We start from the raw sequence: 14,996 nt of genomic DNA on the forward strand, positions 1-14,996 counted from the left end.
GGGAGGAGAAGAGAGGAGGGAAAGGGAAAGAAAAGGGAAGCAGAAGAGAAGAAGGGGAAGGAAAGAAAAGGGAAGGGTGAAAAGAAAGCAGGGAAAGGGAAGGGGGAGGAAAGAAGAGGGAAAGGGAAAGAAAGGGGAAGAGGGAAAAGAGGAAGGTAAAGGAAAAGAAAGAGGGAAAAGAGAGTAGGAAGAAGGATAAGAAAGGGAAGGGGAAGAAGAGAGGAGGATGAGGGATAGGAAAGGGAAGGGGAGAAGAGAGGAAAGCTGATGCACAGGCATTTGGAGGCTGCTTGGCACATAGAAGGCATATTTTGTGTAACTCCATCACTATTGGCTGATTAAAACCACAGTACTTAGACTCTATTTGAATGTGGGGATGATTATCAGCAATATTCTGAAGTCTAGCTGCTCCCGCAGCACTTTAGGACCAGCCCTGTGATTTCACTGGCAGAAGGAGCTCCCAGTTGAAGAAGCTCGTTGGCCTCCCAATGCACATGGGTCCTAGATGTGCAGAGGCAACTTCAAGTCTGAGAAAAGTCCCTGAGGCGTGTTCAGACAGGTTCAGATTCAGAAGGCTCTCTTTCTACGTGGAGGCCAGGCTGCCTGACTCAGAGGTCAGCTCATTGGTCTATACCCTGCTGTCCCTCATAGTCTTACTAGGTAATGTTTCCTGATGACTCAAATCCATGTTTAAATTTCATAAGAGGCTCAAACTATTTTTAATTTTTTGGTTTGCAATGACACTACTCAATCCCCTTTTCAATGAAAGCAGGTGAGAAATATTACTACAATGCAAAGAAGCAGATTGAGGAACTCTAAGATAACACAAGAAGTTGGAAAGAAAAATAGGAATTAAATCTTATTCCTTCATTCTGTACTTAGGAGAAGAACAAATGAAAGTTGACCGCTTGAACAAGGAACAAGTGTTCCAGCACTGGGAGTCAACAGTATGTTTTACCACTACCCCCATAAATGAACTATAAATTGATTGTTCTGTAAATTTTACTCTTCTTGGAATATGTGATTGTAAATGGGGCATGCAGGGCAATAAGTCAAGAGATCTGGATTCTAATATAAATGTATGCTGATTTTGCTTAACTGAGTTTTCTCTCTATCCAGCCACATGGCTTTGGATAAGGGAATTCAATTGCTTCGGAACTCTTGTTAATAAAGGAGCAGGAGGACATCTTTAAACTACTGTCTAACTCTACAACCCTATCTAGTTCATTTTAGTGGATGCTTCCATGCATGTAAATATAACATGTCCTATTATTACATGAAAATATTTGACAAGACTGGAAATGAGATTTTTTAAAAATTAATTTCACACAAATAGTTATTAACAAAACATATCACCTAAGTAATGGGCCCTCTAAAAAGGGAGTCAACAAAAGGAGTAAAACCAAAAGATGTATGTTCCAAATATCAAGAAACCTAGAGTAATATTTCTTTAGGCCAAAAAAATGTATTCCTTGGCTTGCTGAGGAACAAACTTTTATCAACTTTCCATGAACACATGCTACCATAGGGATTGTTTCTGGCTAACAAAAAAAAAAATCAATAAATCAATCCTTTTTGTACCCCAGAATGTAAATCCCTCCATTAAGATCTTTTCAGTGAACATCCTGAAACTTGTGTTAGCTGAGTCCTTGATGCCCTGGTCTCCACAAGCAGCGGTCTGGACTGCTCCAAAAGGACCCTCAGAGCAGTGAGTCACTGCCTCTTCAGCTCTTCTGAGTCACCTTTAGCTCCCAATGATCACACTTCTCTCCATCGAAAAGGTCATGCTACCGATCGTTCCTTAAAAGGTAGCAAAATACCTGCTGTTTTCCCTGACAGCAATTCAATTGTGTCTTAGAAGTGCAACCATGACATGTGGGGAGTTTCTCATTCTTGCCATGGAAGGGAAGTAAGGAAGCCTCTGAGATTCTGCCCTCTCCTCTGGGGGAGGGACATTCAAAAAGTAACAATAATACACACTTCCACTGTGCCTTTCACCCAAAGGTCCTGGACCATGGAGAGACACTGAATGACCTCACAATACTTCTTTAAGTAGCACTGGTTTGTTTAATTTAAATGCCATATTTAAAAGAATACAGTAAGCAGAAGACTGGTACAATTATCTAAATAAGTCATACCACTGGGATTTTTAAAATAAAATTAATTAGTTGGGCCCAAGTCATCTTACTGTAGAAACAGCCCTGAAAAATGCATAAAGTGCTGGACTTGGTGCTTCCAAACAACCAACAAGTGTTTATTGTCCACTCTGCGCCATGCACTAGGGTACAAAGACAAAAAAGAAACAGCCTTGCCCTCCAGAAGCATATATTTTATTAGTGGAGACAACAAGAACCCATGTCCTTAAGCCCTGAAAGCTAAAAGCTGTGTATACTGAGACTCTGGGGATACCCAGCATAAATGTCTCCAAGGTAGATGAAAACTAGATTAAAGTGATGTTGGGGGGGGGGGACCACCGGGAGCTGGGGTAGATCAGAAAAGACTTCGTGTAAAAGGTACCTCAGACACTTAGCCTTCAGAGCACCTCCTCAGGTAGGACTTAAGTGCCAAGTGAAAGACTACTGCATCTACTTCAATGGAAGGAATTTTCACACTGGGAGTCAATGTAGCTCTTTTCATCTGGTCAACAAATATGTATTATGTGCCAGGCTCTTTGCTATTGGGCAGGAATACAAAGGAAAACAGAAGACAGAGTCTGATCTCAAAAAACTTACAGTTTAACTGGGAGAGAAGAGGAGAGAATACGGACAAGATAGACTGGGGCACTTAGGTGGTATATGGATAGAATATCAGCCCCGGAAACAGGAAGATTCATCTTCCTAAGGTCCAAACATGACCTCAGACATTTACTACTTGGACCCTGGACCCTGCTTGTCTCAGTCGCCTCATCTGTAAAATGAGCTGGAGAAGAGAGTGGTCATCCCCTCCAGGATATCTCCATTAAAACCTCCAAAGGGGGTCATGAAGACTAGGCCATGAGTGAGGTGACAGAACAACAAATGGGAGATGATCCCCGAGGGAAGAGGGAGCAGCAGCAAGTGGAGCTGCAAATGTGCACTCTTTTCAGGCACCTCCTCAGACCGCCAGGTCTGCTTGGAGACACGCCAGGGAGACAGCAAAAAAGCGAAGGCCGATAGCTGGAGGCACATGGTGGGCAGTGGCCTCCTGAGTGCCCTGTGGCTCATCGTCCTAAATGCAGACCCCTAACCCTGCCTTCCTCCCCCAGCTATGCAGAAGGAAGCTATTGGGCATTCTGCAAGTCAGGTCCCCACCTTGGCTGGGGCAGACTGGAGCTCTGCTGGGTTTTAGAACCTGCCCAACTGTGCTGGACCAGATCACAGCTTTCCCCCTTTCCTCCCCATCAATAATGGCTCTCGCTGATGGCCGTTTTCCAGTTTAGGAGCATTTTCTGGGAATGGTCTCACACCTAAGGTGTTTGGACATCAGACACTGAAGATCAGGAAATCATCCAAAAGGGACTTTTCTGGGGATACTGTGAATGCATTTCTGAGCCTGCCCTTGAATCTCAGGCCTCCCAGCTGATCAGCCCACTAAACTGTTTCTCTTACAATGCAGTTCCTTTGAACTTCATCATTTAGGATTTTTGTGTGTGAATGAAATTTCCTGAAGATAGCACCAATCCAAAAGTGGATCTCAGGGAAAGGTGAAGGCCCAAGCAGACAAAATTTCAGAGAGGGGAGAGAGACTGCATATTGGAACAGAGGCTCCTAAATCATCCATTCTCTCATCAAAATTTGATCTGGGTTTAGGTCCAGATCAGCCAGCCACTTTCACAGTCTCATATAAGGTACAATCAAACATCCTGAAGCTAGCAAAATCTGATGAGGATCAACATGTGTTTTCCTTTGTTTACAAAGATGCTACCTTCTCGTGGGGCTGGCAAGGACTGCACTCTGAGGAGCTTTCCCACTATGGATGATGCAATGAGCCATTCAGAGTCTAGGCCATCATCCCCCATCTAAGAGCTTTGCAAACCTTTAAAGCTCTAGACATGGTGTCCCATGGGTCTTAGTGCCGTTATTAGCTTTAATAGCTTTCAACTGCACTGAGACTTTTGGTACATCCTGTATAAATGCATGGATGGATGGAGGAAAGGATGACAGCTAGATATTACAGTGAAAATAATATTAGACTCTGGATCAGAAACACGTGAATTAGAAGCTGGCCTCAGATGTCAGCTGTGTGATCCTGCACAAGTTGTTTAACTTCCTACCCCCAGTTTTCTCATCTTTAAAAAGGGAATAATAATAACAATTGCCTCACAGGTTCATTTTATGACTCAAATGAGATAATATAAAAACTTTAAAATCCTATGTCAGTTATGATTTTTAATCTACAAATTCCTTCACAACAGAGAAGCTCTGAATTGGAGAGAGCTCAGAGACCGGAGTCCCACGAGTACCCGGCTAAGAATTGCCACTAAAATATCCACAAGTCACCAGCCTGCCTCTGCTTGTTACCCATTATCTCTTGATAGGGAATGACTCTGTCACAAAAACAAACACTCCTCACCTACTAGCATCCCACTAGATTATAACACAAATCTAGAATTTAACTCAGATCGGAGAGAATGGCAACTACTATATAATCTCCCTTTGTGAACATTACTGTTTGACTGTCAAACTGATAACTATTAAGTAGCTCATTAAGTAGGGAAAAGGGAAAACCATCTCACATAAAAAAAATTAATCCTAAAACTTTGCATCAAAAAGAAAACAGTTCTAGCCCCATATATGATTGGATTTCTGATAAAATGCCCCTCTGCCTACAACAAAATTGAATCTGGCAAAGTTTGCACTCAGACAACAACTTAAAAACTTCAAGTGACTTGATTCCCAATTCAAGTATTAAATTAAAACAGAGACAATGTCAGTGAGTAGTGATTCTTTTCCATTTTAAAAGGAGATTTTTCTGGAAATATGAATGGCTCATTTCACATTACACTTGTGTCTCTATCTCCAAATCACCAATCAGTTCAGTCAGTTCAGTGAAAAATGGAAAGCAGCTGGTTGAGCTAACTAGTTCAACCAAAACAACAGAACCAATTGGAAAAGGAGAAGTAGAAGTCTCAATTCGTATCTCTCTTCATAGCTATTTGCAAATAAAAAAGAGCAACAGAGCCATATTAAGAGAGCAGAACATGAAACTTCATGCAAAATACTTATAAGAGAAACCATGTTTTTCCAATAAAGAGCAAAAAAGGCAGGATAAAAACAGAACTATAATCTTCCTTTTTTTTCTAACTCTAAAAAGATGATGAATTTATACTAGCATGAAGATAAAATACTTCCACTTTAATAATCTTGGTATCAAACTTTACCTTAAAATATATTTTCTCAGTAACTCCTCTGAAAATTGATTTTTCCAGCAAATTTTTAACACATTCAAATATGCTCCCTCTGCCACTGTGATAGCACATCTCAAACAACTCATTTGTGCTACTCATTCATTCAAGTATTTATGGAATTCTCTATTTAATCTATCAAACATTCTTTCCCAGATCCTGGGGAAGGCTCATGACACTAGATAATGAGGCTATAAAGAGGAAACCAAAATATTCCCCTTCTTGGTGGAGCTTAGACCTATATACAGGCATTGCTCTCATATTGTTATCAGACCACTCGAAATCCAGAATCTCAGCATATATATAGCTAATCGATACTATCAAGTTTCTAGGAACAATTATACTACAACTCACCTTCTTAAAATTCACACACATATAAAGATTATCACTGGGAACTCAAGTATTCCAACTGATGGCAATTACTGTCACTTGAGAAATTTTGCAGTGAGTCCACATGAAGTAGAAAAGATTTATTAATTTAATCAAAGAAAATAATCACCACTAATGTTTAAAAGTTTTATAATTTTCACAAAACTAAGACTTTTTAATGGTGTAGTACTAGACTTCTCCTAAAGCAAGAGCTTGTCACAAGAGAACTATCAAGAGCACAGCACTCTAGGACTGTTTCAAAAACTTTCAGTGCTTAGAATTAGATAGATCCTATGAAATACCTATCCCATTCAATTCTACTTAGATCAAAGGAATGAAGGGAAACACCCCCCTCACACAATTTGCCATCAAAATAAAGGGTGATAAAAGCTAGGCTTGAGGAGGAAATCACTGAATTGATTTCCTTTCTTTAAAAATTCATTATAAAAGAGACCTATAGATACTTTCATAGGTAAGTAACCCACAGACCACTTGAAAGATCACTCCCAAACCAAGACTACAAAAGTGTAAAACTCATCTTGCCATCAGGAAGATTTCCTGTTCCAGAAAATCAAATAGATTTTCTTGTGCTATAATATGACTGTCTCCATAAAGGTCTGAGCAGTTGCCAAGGTAGAAGACAGAGACAATTTATGTGTATATATGAGGGTAAGCGGTGGGGAGGGCATCTATGGTCAAATTTCTTTTGTGGATTGTATCCTGTAAACACACCACTTGTTAAGAATGCCAAAAGTATCCCTTTTGTATACAGCTAGCAAATAGAGAAGAAAATTCCACATACTTAAACAAGACAAAAATATAATAAAATAAAAATTGATTTCTCTCAATATTCCAGACAGCCTAAAATATGAAAATTTAAATAAGAATAACAATAAGCTCAAGAGAGACTTAGTCATTTTACCTTTCATGTCTTTTTCTGAGAAGCAGTTTCTATAAAGCACTACTGATTGATACTGGAGGGAAAGCAATATCAAAGGTGATTCTTCTGAATGCCCAGTCTAAAAACATGCCAATTGCAACTGAGTGATTGATGTGGAAGAATAAGATCACTCAAACACCTACTGTCCAGGTCTATATTTCCCCCAGGGGAGGAAGAAGTCCATATTAAGAATGACCCCCTGCCTAATGTAATGAAACCAAGATGCGTACTTTGGCATTTCTGGCTTGACCAACAGGAAGTAGGAAATGACAGTCCATTTGATAGATAGTGCAACCATTTCCTACTTTCTACCATGCTGTGTTACTGAATAGTAGGAAATATTTATGGTTAGGTCATTATAAATCAAACTGACAGGTTTCAACATTGTTGGTCTTAAGGACACACCATTGTGAATATTTATAAGTTTACCAAACTCACACCACTGTTGAGTACACCAAATGTCATCTCTTAGGTGGAAGAAAAAGTCTCTCCCCTCATTGTTAAAAAAAAAAAAAAAAAAAAAAAAAAAAAAAAATCTTTAAGCTTTTGGTTAAAAAAACCAGTCTCTCCTTAGGGCCCGTATAGTCATTTCTGGGTTCATACTCAGAAAACAGAATGTTTAAATTCAATCGCATTTGGCATTCCCCTGTTCTGGCTCATTCGATGTAAGTGACAACAAACATGGTACCTTTTTGCACTGGTTGACAGTTTCGCAGCAGTCTTGCTAGAGATCTTGCCTTCCTTTTTCTTGGGTTGCACTTGCTCTCTCTCTTGCTCCTGCTGCACCCCTTCACGCTGATCTCCATCAGAACTGCCTCCACTAGTGCTGGGGCTGTCATCAACTCTTTGCCCTTCAGTGGACATATTAGACGCTGCATTGAAGACCCAAAACAAGTGATACTAATTAGTTTTTCCTTAAAGTAGAAAGGAACACATATGGTAGAATGGGGTTCTTCCCCCTCTCCTCTTCCTCTCAAATCTCGAGCATTTGTTCAAGATTTGTAATACTGTATTTTTGTATTTGTAATACATTTGTATTACAATTTTGTAATATAGTTGCATTACTATTGTAATCAAATAAACAAATACAATTTGTAAATACAGTATTTGTAATACTGCATCAAGCAGTATTACAATAGGGTTTGGGCAAGAGAACTAACTCTGGTGAGGAACCTCCTTTTAGTCATGGAACTTATTAAGGAATTGCCAAGAGCACTGGGATGAAGAGATCAAGCTTCATACAGCCAGTAGATGTCCAAGGCCAAATGTAAAACTAGGGCTTCTGGTTGATTGGCCCTACTACCAATAAACCCAAGAAGGGGAAAAAAGAGACACTGAAAACAAGAGGTAGAAACTAAAAGGAATTAAGGGAGAAAGGAATGGTTCTCATAACTAGAATCTAGATCATACCTACTGGCATATGGCATTGCAGACTGAGAAGTGAATTTGGGATTAGGCAAAATTGAGGTTCAAATCCTAGTATGTCTATCTAAAGACAATTCCCTACCAGCACTCCCAGAGGCTAAAGAGGAAAGACCTGATGAATCATTAGAAAATCCTTTTTACAAAAGTAGGCCCTATAAGACAGCTCTGCAAGTCATTGGAAGGGAAATCTCACTGTCTCTGTACCTCTTCCATGAATAGAGAACATCAGTCTCCCCAGCTGTGACATGTTTTATGAGCACTAAAGTCACTTAATAGAATACTGAAATTTTATATCGGTACATTTCATGTCTAGCTCTAGCATAGCTACCATATTTCTTGATTTTTTTCCATTTTTTTTTTTACTTTAATCATAAGCCTTAGATTTAGCATTGCTTTTCTTGCACTTAAGTCCTTCCTTTAAAATTAATCAGATGTGTGTACAAAAGAGCACATGAGTATGTATATAGGGATGTGTATATATCTATATAATATCCAGACTTTCTTGTTTAGGATGTGGCAGTAGCTAATGCTAGCTGTGTTTTTAGCAATGTGATACAAAACTATTTTCTTCCATTTATGATAGAAGCTGTGTGCGGTAAGACATAAACAGGGAAATCCTCAATTGAAGACAATTCTTCCTGAGACTTTTTGCTGACGCTACTTTAGCTGCACTAACAATACCTAAAGTTGTGTTTCTAATTCAAACATAAATGACAAGCATAACATTTACGTAGTTCTTTGAGGCACTGCAAAGTATTTGCTATATCCAGTGTAACTTCTTAATGTTACAAATGAGGAGACTGAGAACTGGGGAGAACAGGTGAATAAGTCACGGGCAACAAATAGTAGGGTTAAGATTTGAATGTAGGTGCTCAGATTCCCAAATTAGCTCCCTCTACATTATCCCCAGATTCTCCTTTTTCATTGGTTTTGATAAAGTCTTCATTTACTGTCTTCTCAATAAATATTCACATAGAAAATTTGGAACTCAGTATTTAAAAAAAGGTTAAAAATTGTTTTTACATTAATTGGGAAGAAATAAAATGTTAAATATATTTTAAAAGAAAAAATAAATATTCATATATAAATGTCTGCAGAGTAAGTCTACAAGGTCATGATAAGAGAGCAGCCCACAATTTGAATCCAATAGTATGTATACAAGATTTTTACGTTTGCAAATCACTATCCATATGTTATCTCATTTGACAGAAACTTGCACCCACGGATCCAGACAAAGATAGAGAAAACAAAAAGAAATTAGTACGACAAGACAGAAGCTAAACATACCTTAAACATTTTTCAGACTAATGTAGACATTTTTAAAATAAACTTTCATAATGAGGATGAAAAATGTGCTTGAGGACTGTATAATTGGAAGACACATTATTTTATCAAAATCTCACACTGCCAATGGGTGTGATCGCCTCTGACCATTCTGCCACTTTTTTGATGTAAACAAATACTTAAAACACTACATCTCCTTTCCAAATATGAGAATAAAAGGATTTGTTTCTGACTATGTTTTTGGAATTCTTGATTAGAAAAAAAAAAAAAATCACGGGAAAAGCTGACTGCCTTTTCTCAGTGAAGTTAATTTCCAAAAAGAGAAAGTACTTTTTAGAACAGCTTTAATTAGATTTAAATGTAGAAAAGGGGTGCTTTGTTGAATCTCCAAAATAAAAATCAACCAAAAATTCCTGAATTTAAAAACTCAAATCCCCCAAATCCTCTCCTTGGGAATTAGGATTTTGAAAAAAAGAATTCACATTTTTTACCAAGGCAAAGTCTTAGGTATTAGACCAGTTTTTTTAACCTAGAAATATAAACAAACCCCAAGGCTATGAACGAAGAGTTCCCTTGCAATAGCAATCTGAAATCAGTTATAATTATCAGATGGGTATTTTTGCTTTTATAGCCATCCCAGCTTCATTTACCCTCAGAAGCAAAATATGATGTAGTATTTCCTAAAACAACAGAGAATCGTGGTATGTTATGAAAATGTGTATACTGACCTTTCCTGAACATATTTACTTTAAAAAAACTCACAAACTGTTCAAGTTTACAAAACATGCTGGATTCAACTACAGTCCTGAAATTAGCAAAATATTTTTAATGAAGCCACATGTTCACTGAATAGCAAGTGCAATGATTCTGGTGGAAATATTACTTCTAACTTTAAAAAATATATATCACTTTCACTCCATGAGGCCAGGTTACCATCCAAGAGATAAATGTTCTGAACAGTAGCCCACAGTGTGTAATTATAACAACAAATCACACCAGCTTAAAAAAAAAAAAAAAAAAAAAAAAAAAAAAGGAAAACGCTTAATTTGTTATTTAATGACTACCTGTTTTCTTTACTGATTGTGTTTTCCCCCTTCTGCCCTTTTCAAAAACAAAGGTTTAGTCTATTTCAAACATTGTACACAAAATCTACCATAATCGAAATATAGGCAAAACTACAAGGGGGTATATTGAATTCAAGAAAAACTTGTCAAACACCACCAAAATGCCAAGTTCTAGGGACAAAAAGACCAAAGGAGAACAATTGATTACCCTCGAAGGGCTTATAGTCTACATGTAGAAAGAAAGATAAATTTTTAAAAGAATGTGATTTGAGGAGGGAGAAGATACTAAAAAAATATATGTGTATATATATACATATATATACATACACACACACATACACACAAGGAAGTGAGGTTCTTAATCTTGCATTTCCCAAGAAAATAAGAAATTATTAAAAAAAAACACACAGAGCAGATTTATTACATAAACATACATTAGATGGGGAGAAGCTACGATAAACATAGGAATAAGTGGAGAAATGATGCAGAATAGCTGAGATTTCATGAAAACTTTCATACGTGATGTCGAATCAATGCAAATCCACACAAAACTGCTAAGAACCAAGAAGTTTCCATGGCATCTAGGTCAAGAAGCATATGATGACCTCCAAGGTCTTGGGTGAATTATTAGACATTTAGAAACATCCCAGTAAAAAAAGCTAGACATAAGAACCTCTGAAAGACTTAACCTTTGTCCATGACAGGAAATAATTTGAAGCTCAGCCTTAAGCAGCACTGTTCTTTACATTTTTGAGTAAACATATGATGAGGCACCTCATTAAAAAAGAAAAAAAAAAAACTACATAGAAAGATGAATCCTGGAAACATGCAAATGGGTCCAGCAGGGAGAGTGCCTGGGATCACGTCTCTCTCTGCCTCCTCTCTCCCTCCCTTCCTGTTTCTCTCTCTTGTCTCCTCTCCCCCCCTCCCTCTTTCTCTCTCCCCTCTCTCTTCCTTCCTCTCTCTTTCCATCTCTCTCCTCCTATCTGTCTCTTCTTCTCTTCCTCTCTGTCTCCCCCTCTGTCTCCCTTCCTTTCTCTCCATCTCTCCTCCCTCTCTCCCATCACTTCTCTCTCTCTCTCTCTCTCTCTCTCTCTCTCTCTCTCTCTCTCTCTCTCTCTCTCTCTCTCTCTCTCTCTCTCTCTCTCTCTCTCTCTCTCTCTTTCTCTCTCTCTCTCTCTCCCCCCCCCTCTCTCTCTCTCCCCCTCTCCTCTCTCTCCCTCCCTCTCTTCCCCTCTATCTCTTCTCCTCCCTCTCTCTCTTCTCTGGGCCCTAATTTCCTTAAGAGAAGCTTAATTAGACATCCCTCGTTGATCCAGCAAAGAAGCAATACTCCATCTTCATTAGAAAAGGTAAAGGATCAAAACACTCCTGGGGGAGGGGGGCCCCCAGCCCTGAACAAACCCCGGTTTCCGAGCAGGCCGATGGAAGCTGCGGAAAAGAAGCCGGAGGAACAAAAATGTGCCGTCTGCCACGGCTCCAAAGTGTGACAAGCACCAGGCAGCACAAAAGAGCGATCTCCAGCCCACAGTCCACACCGAGACACACGTACACCAGCCACCAGGTCTTTTCCTGCCTGGCAAACGGGTGTGTGTTGGGGGGCGGGGGGAGGGAGGAGATGGAAGGGAACCAGAGAAGTCACATGTCAGCGAGAAGATACAATGTGCAATCATTTTGCAATTAGAGAAAATCGCGAAAGATTAAACTGGACACTTTTCAACCTGACATTGCCGCTGTACTTTCCTAGACTTAGTTGCCAGAGCTCGGGAAGAGAGAGGAAGGGGAGGGAGGCGGGCGGGGAGGGGGCAGGGAGGCTGGGGAAGGATGGCTAAGGGAGAACGAGGGCTGGGCAGCCGATGGGGAGGAGAAGGGGTCGGCTGGGGGGGGGGTGGAAAGAGGGGGAGGGTCAGGGGAGGACAGGGGGGGCTGCTGCGGAGTGGGAGGAGGAGGAAGAAAGTAGGAGAAGATGGGAAAGAGATGGGGGAGGAAAATGGGGCCAGGAGCCAGGAGTGAGGGGGTGGCAGAGGAGAGGAGAGGAGACAGCCGGGGAATGGGAGGGGAGAAACCGGGCGAGGAGAGGCAGGGAGGGAGGGGCGCGGGGGAGGGCAGGGCAGGGCAGGGGGCTGCCCCCCCCCAGCCCCGAGCGGCGCCCGCCGGGGCTCGGTCGTTACCTGGGCCGGGGGGCAGTGCGCGCAGGTCGCTGTCTTGTGCTGATCCCCGCGGGCGAGGAGGACGAGGAGGAGGAGGAGGACGAGGAGGCGGGGTGTCCGCCGGCCGCGGACTTACGGAGAGCCGGACCCCCCAGTGCCCAGCTGCGCTCCCTCGCGCACCCTCGCTCCTCCCTCGCTCGCTCTAGCCCCGCTCTGGCTCCCGCGGCTCCCGCGTCCTTCCACTCCGGCTCGGGCTCCGGCTCCTGCCGCCCCGGACTCTGGGAAAAGTGAATCCACCAGCACCTCGCGGACCGCGCCGCCTCCGCCCGCGCCCGCGCCCGCGCCGCCGACGACTCGGGCACCCAGCCGTGCGCGCGCCCCACGTCCCCGGAGCTGCTCCCTCCCCGCCCCTCCCTCGCGGGCCGGGCGCGCGCTCGAGCCAGGGGGCGGGGGCAGCCCCGGGAGGCGCGCGCCCGCCCGCGGGCACGAGGCTCCTCCCTCCCGGCCAGGGGCGGGGGCAGCGAGGGGTGGGGGTGGGGTGAGGGGGGGGGAAGAGAAAGCAAGAAAAAGTAAAGTGACAGCTGAGCCCAGCGCACCGAGGGGGGAGGGGAGGCCGGCTGGGAGGAGCTCGGAGGGGGAGGGGTGATCGGAGTGGGGGAGGGGCGAGGGGCGAGGGGACCTTGGCGGGGACGTGGCGGGCGCGCGCGTTAAAGGGAAATACTGACAAGGAGGGGGAGGGGAAGAGAGTCAGAAAGGGATGGGGGGGTGGAGTAGAGAGGTTTTCCCGTTGAGTGGGAAGGACGGAGGGAGGTGGGGGTGGGGGAGAGTATGGGCCCCAAAACTCAGCTAGAAGCAAGAGGGAACTCTTCCCCCCCATCTCCCTCTCACTGTCTGTCTGTCTCTGTGTCTCTCATCTCTTTCTGTCACAAACACACACAATCCTCCCTTGCACGCGGGGTGCTCAGAAAAGTTTAGCTAAGCCGGCCGGGCTGACCTCTGAAACCCAAAGGACCAGGGGATAGGTGAGGTCATCCCGGCCTTGTGACCTACTTCGGGCCGGGCCAGACCTCGGTCCCCCCCAGACCGGTCTGCTCCCCACCCACGCCCCGAAGCCACCTGGGGCCCCCCGGGGAGGGGAGGGGGTCAGCGACTCCGCCTTAATCGGGCTGGGAGTCCCTCGGGGGTGTGTGGGAGTCGGGCCTCGCCGGGGCCGTGACTCATGACCCCGAGCTGCCACCGAGGCCGGGGGAGCCGGAGACGGCGCCCTCAGTCCCCGAGGGTGGGCAGCAGCCGCAGCTCCCGCAGACCCGGAGTAATTAAGGTGAGATTGAGCCCTCCCGGTGACAGGAGCGGAGTCCTGGGCAGCACATTTGCCGCGGGCGAGAAATCGAGAAATCAGTGTAAGAAAATCCCCCGGGGAAAATCCCCCACAGCTTAATTCCATTCCCAGGATAAGAAGCCCTTTCCCCCAGTGACTCCTTCAGACGCGGCCCATCCCTCAAACCCCTGCGGAAGCAGGTGTCAGAACAAGACCTGGACCTATCAATCACCGGGGGGCAAACCGGACGCCCCTTTATTTCTCACCCGGGGAACTGGAGGCACAAACCATTCCGAAAAAAAAAAAAAAAAAAAAAAATTCCGGGACTAGAAACCGCCTGTCCTGGGATTGTTAAACAGGCAGCAAAGCGGTGACATCAGCACCAAACGCAGACGTGGTTCTAGGGGGAAATGAAGGGACGGAGGCGAGTGAGTTGTTACACGCACACATACATATGTACACATGCACATGCATGCGCGGAAATGCCCAGAGATGGAGATCGCCAGTCAAAACGCATTATCTCCATTTATGCTGGTCCCGAACACTTCATAATCAAAACCAATACAGCATCGAAGGAGACTCATTAAATAATGGAATCTATCCTCCTGATTTATCTTCCAGGTAGAATATGCATTCTCTTTCTGCACAGAGCAGTCCCAGAAAGATGCAAGGTCTCAATATTTACTCCACTAGCAGGTGACAGGAGATGACAGAATCCCTGTCTGCGGGCTTCCCCTCCATCCAATAAACTACTCTTATCTCCAGCCCGGGTTACTTTGTTGTCAATAGTATCATTTCTTACCATGAATGATGGATAACAAAATATCCCGCTATCAGACAAAGTATCAAAATTGTTTTTTAACAAAGTCCTGTGAAGGTTCCTTCCTGGATACCAGCAGGCCGGCTAGAGCACTCTTATCATGTCCCATCCTTGTGAAAATAATGGATAATGTTTCAGCCCCTAAAAGAAGACAAAACTTTCCCTGCAGAGTGGCCATGTGGCTTTGGGAGCTCTTTCCCCTAAGTTCCATTCAGGAAAACCTCACAAATTCGATCCCTTTAC

At 43.2% G+C, this 14,996-nt stretch overlaps 1 protein-coding gene across 2 annotated transcripts in view; it reads right to left on the minus strand.

The window, feature by feature from the left end:
- Window positions 1–12,966, minus strand: part of UBE2E2 (ubiquitin conjugating enzyme E2 E2) — a 330,506-nt gene extending 317,540 nt beyond the window's left edge. The window contains exons 1-2 of one of the 2 annotated variants that reach the window (XM_074268871.1): window positions 12,637–12,966; window positions 7,381–7,564 (exon numbers count right to left, since the gene is read on the minus strand). In XM_074268871.1, coding sequence (XP_074124972.1) covers window positions 7,381–7,556 — 176 coding nt within the window. In that variant the 5' untranslated portion in view covers window positions 7,557–7,564; window positions 12,637–12,966. Of the gene's footprint in view, window positions 1–7,380; window positions 7,565–11,869; window positions 12,044–12,636 lie in introns of those variants that run through there. The other variant, XM_074268872.1, reaches the window with a different exon arrangement.
- Window positions 12,967–14,996: the final 2,030 nt, after the last annotated feature.

The sequence above is a fragment of the Sminthopsis crassicaudata genome, chromosome 5 (assembly GCF_048593235.1).
Source record: "Sminthopsis crassicaudata isolate SCR6 chromosome 5, ASM4859323v1, whole genome shotgun sequence".
Classification (NCBI taxonomy): domain Eukaryota; kingdom Metazoa; phylum Chordata; class Mammalia; order Dasyuromorphia; family Dasyuridae; genus Sminthopsis; species Sminthopsis crassicaudata.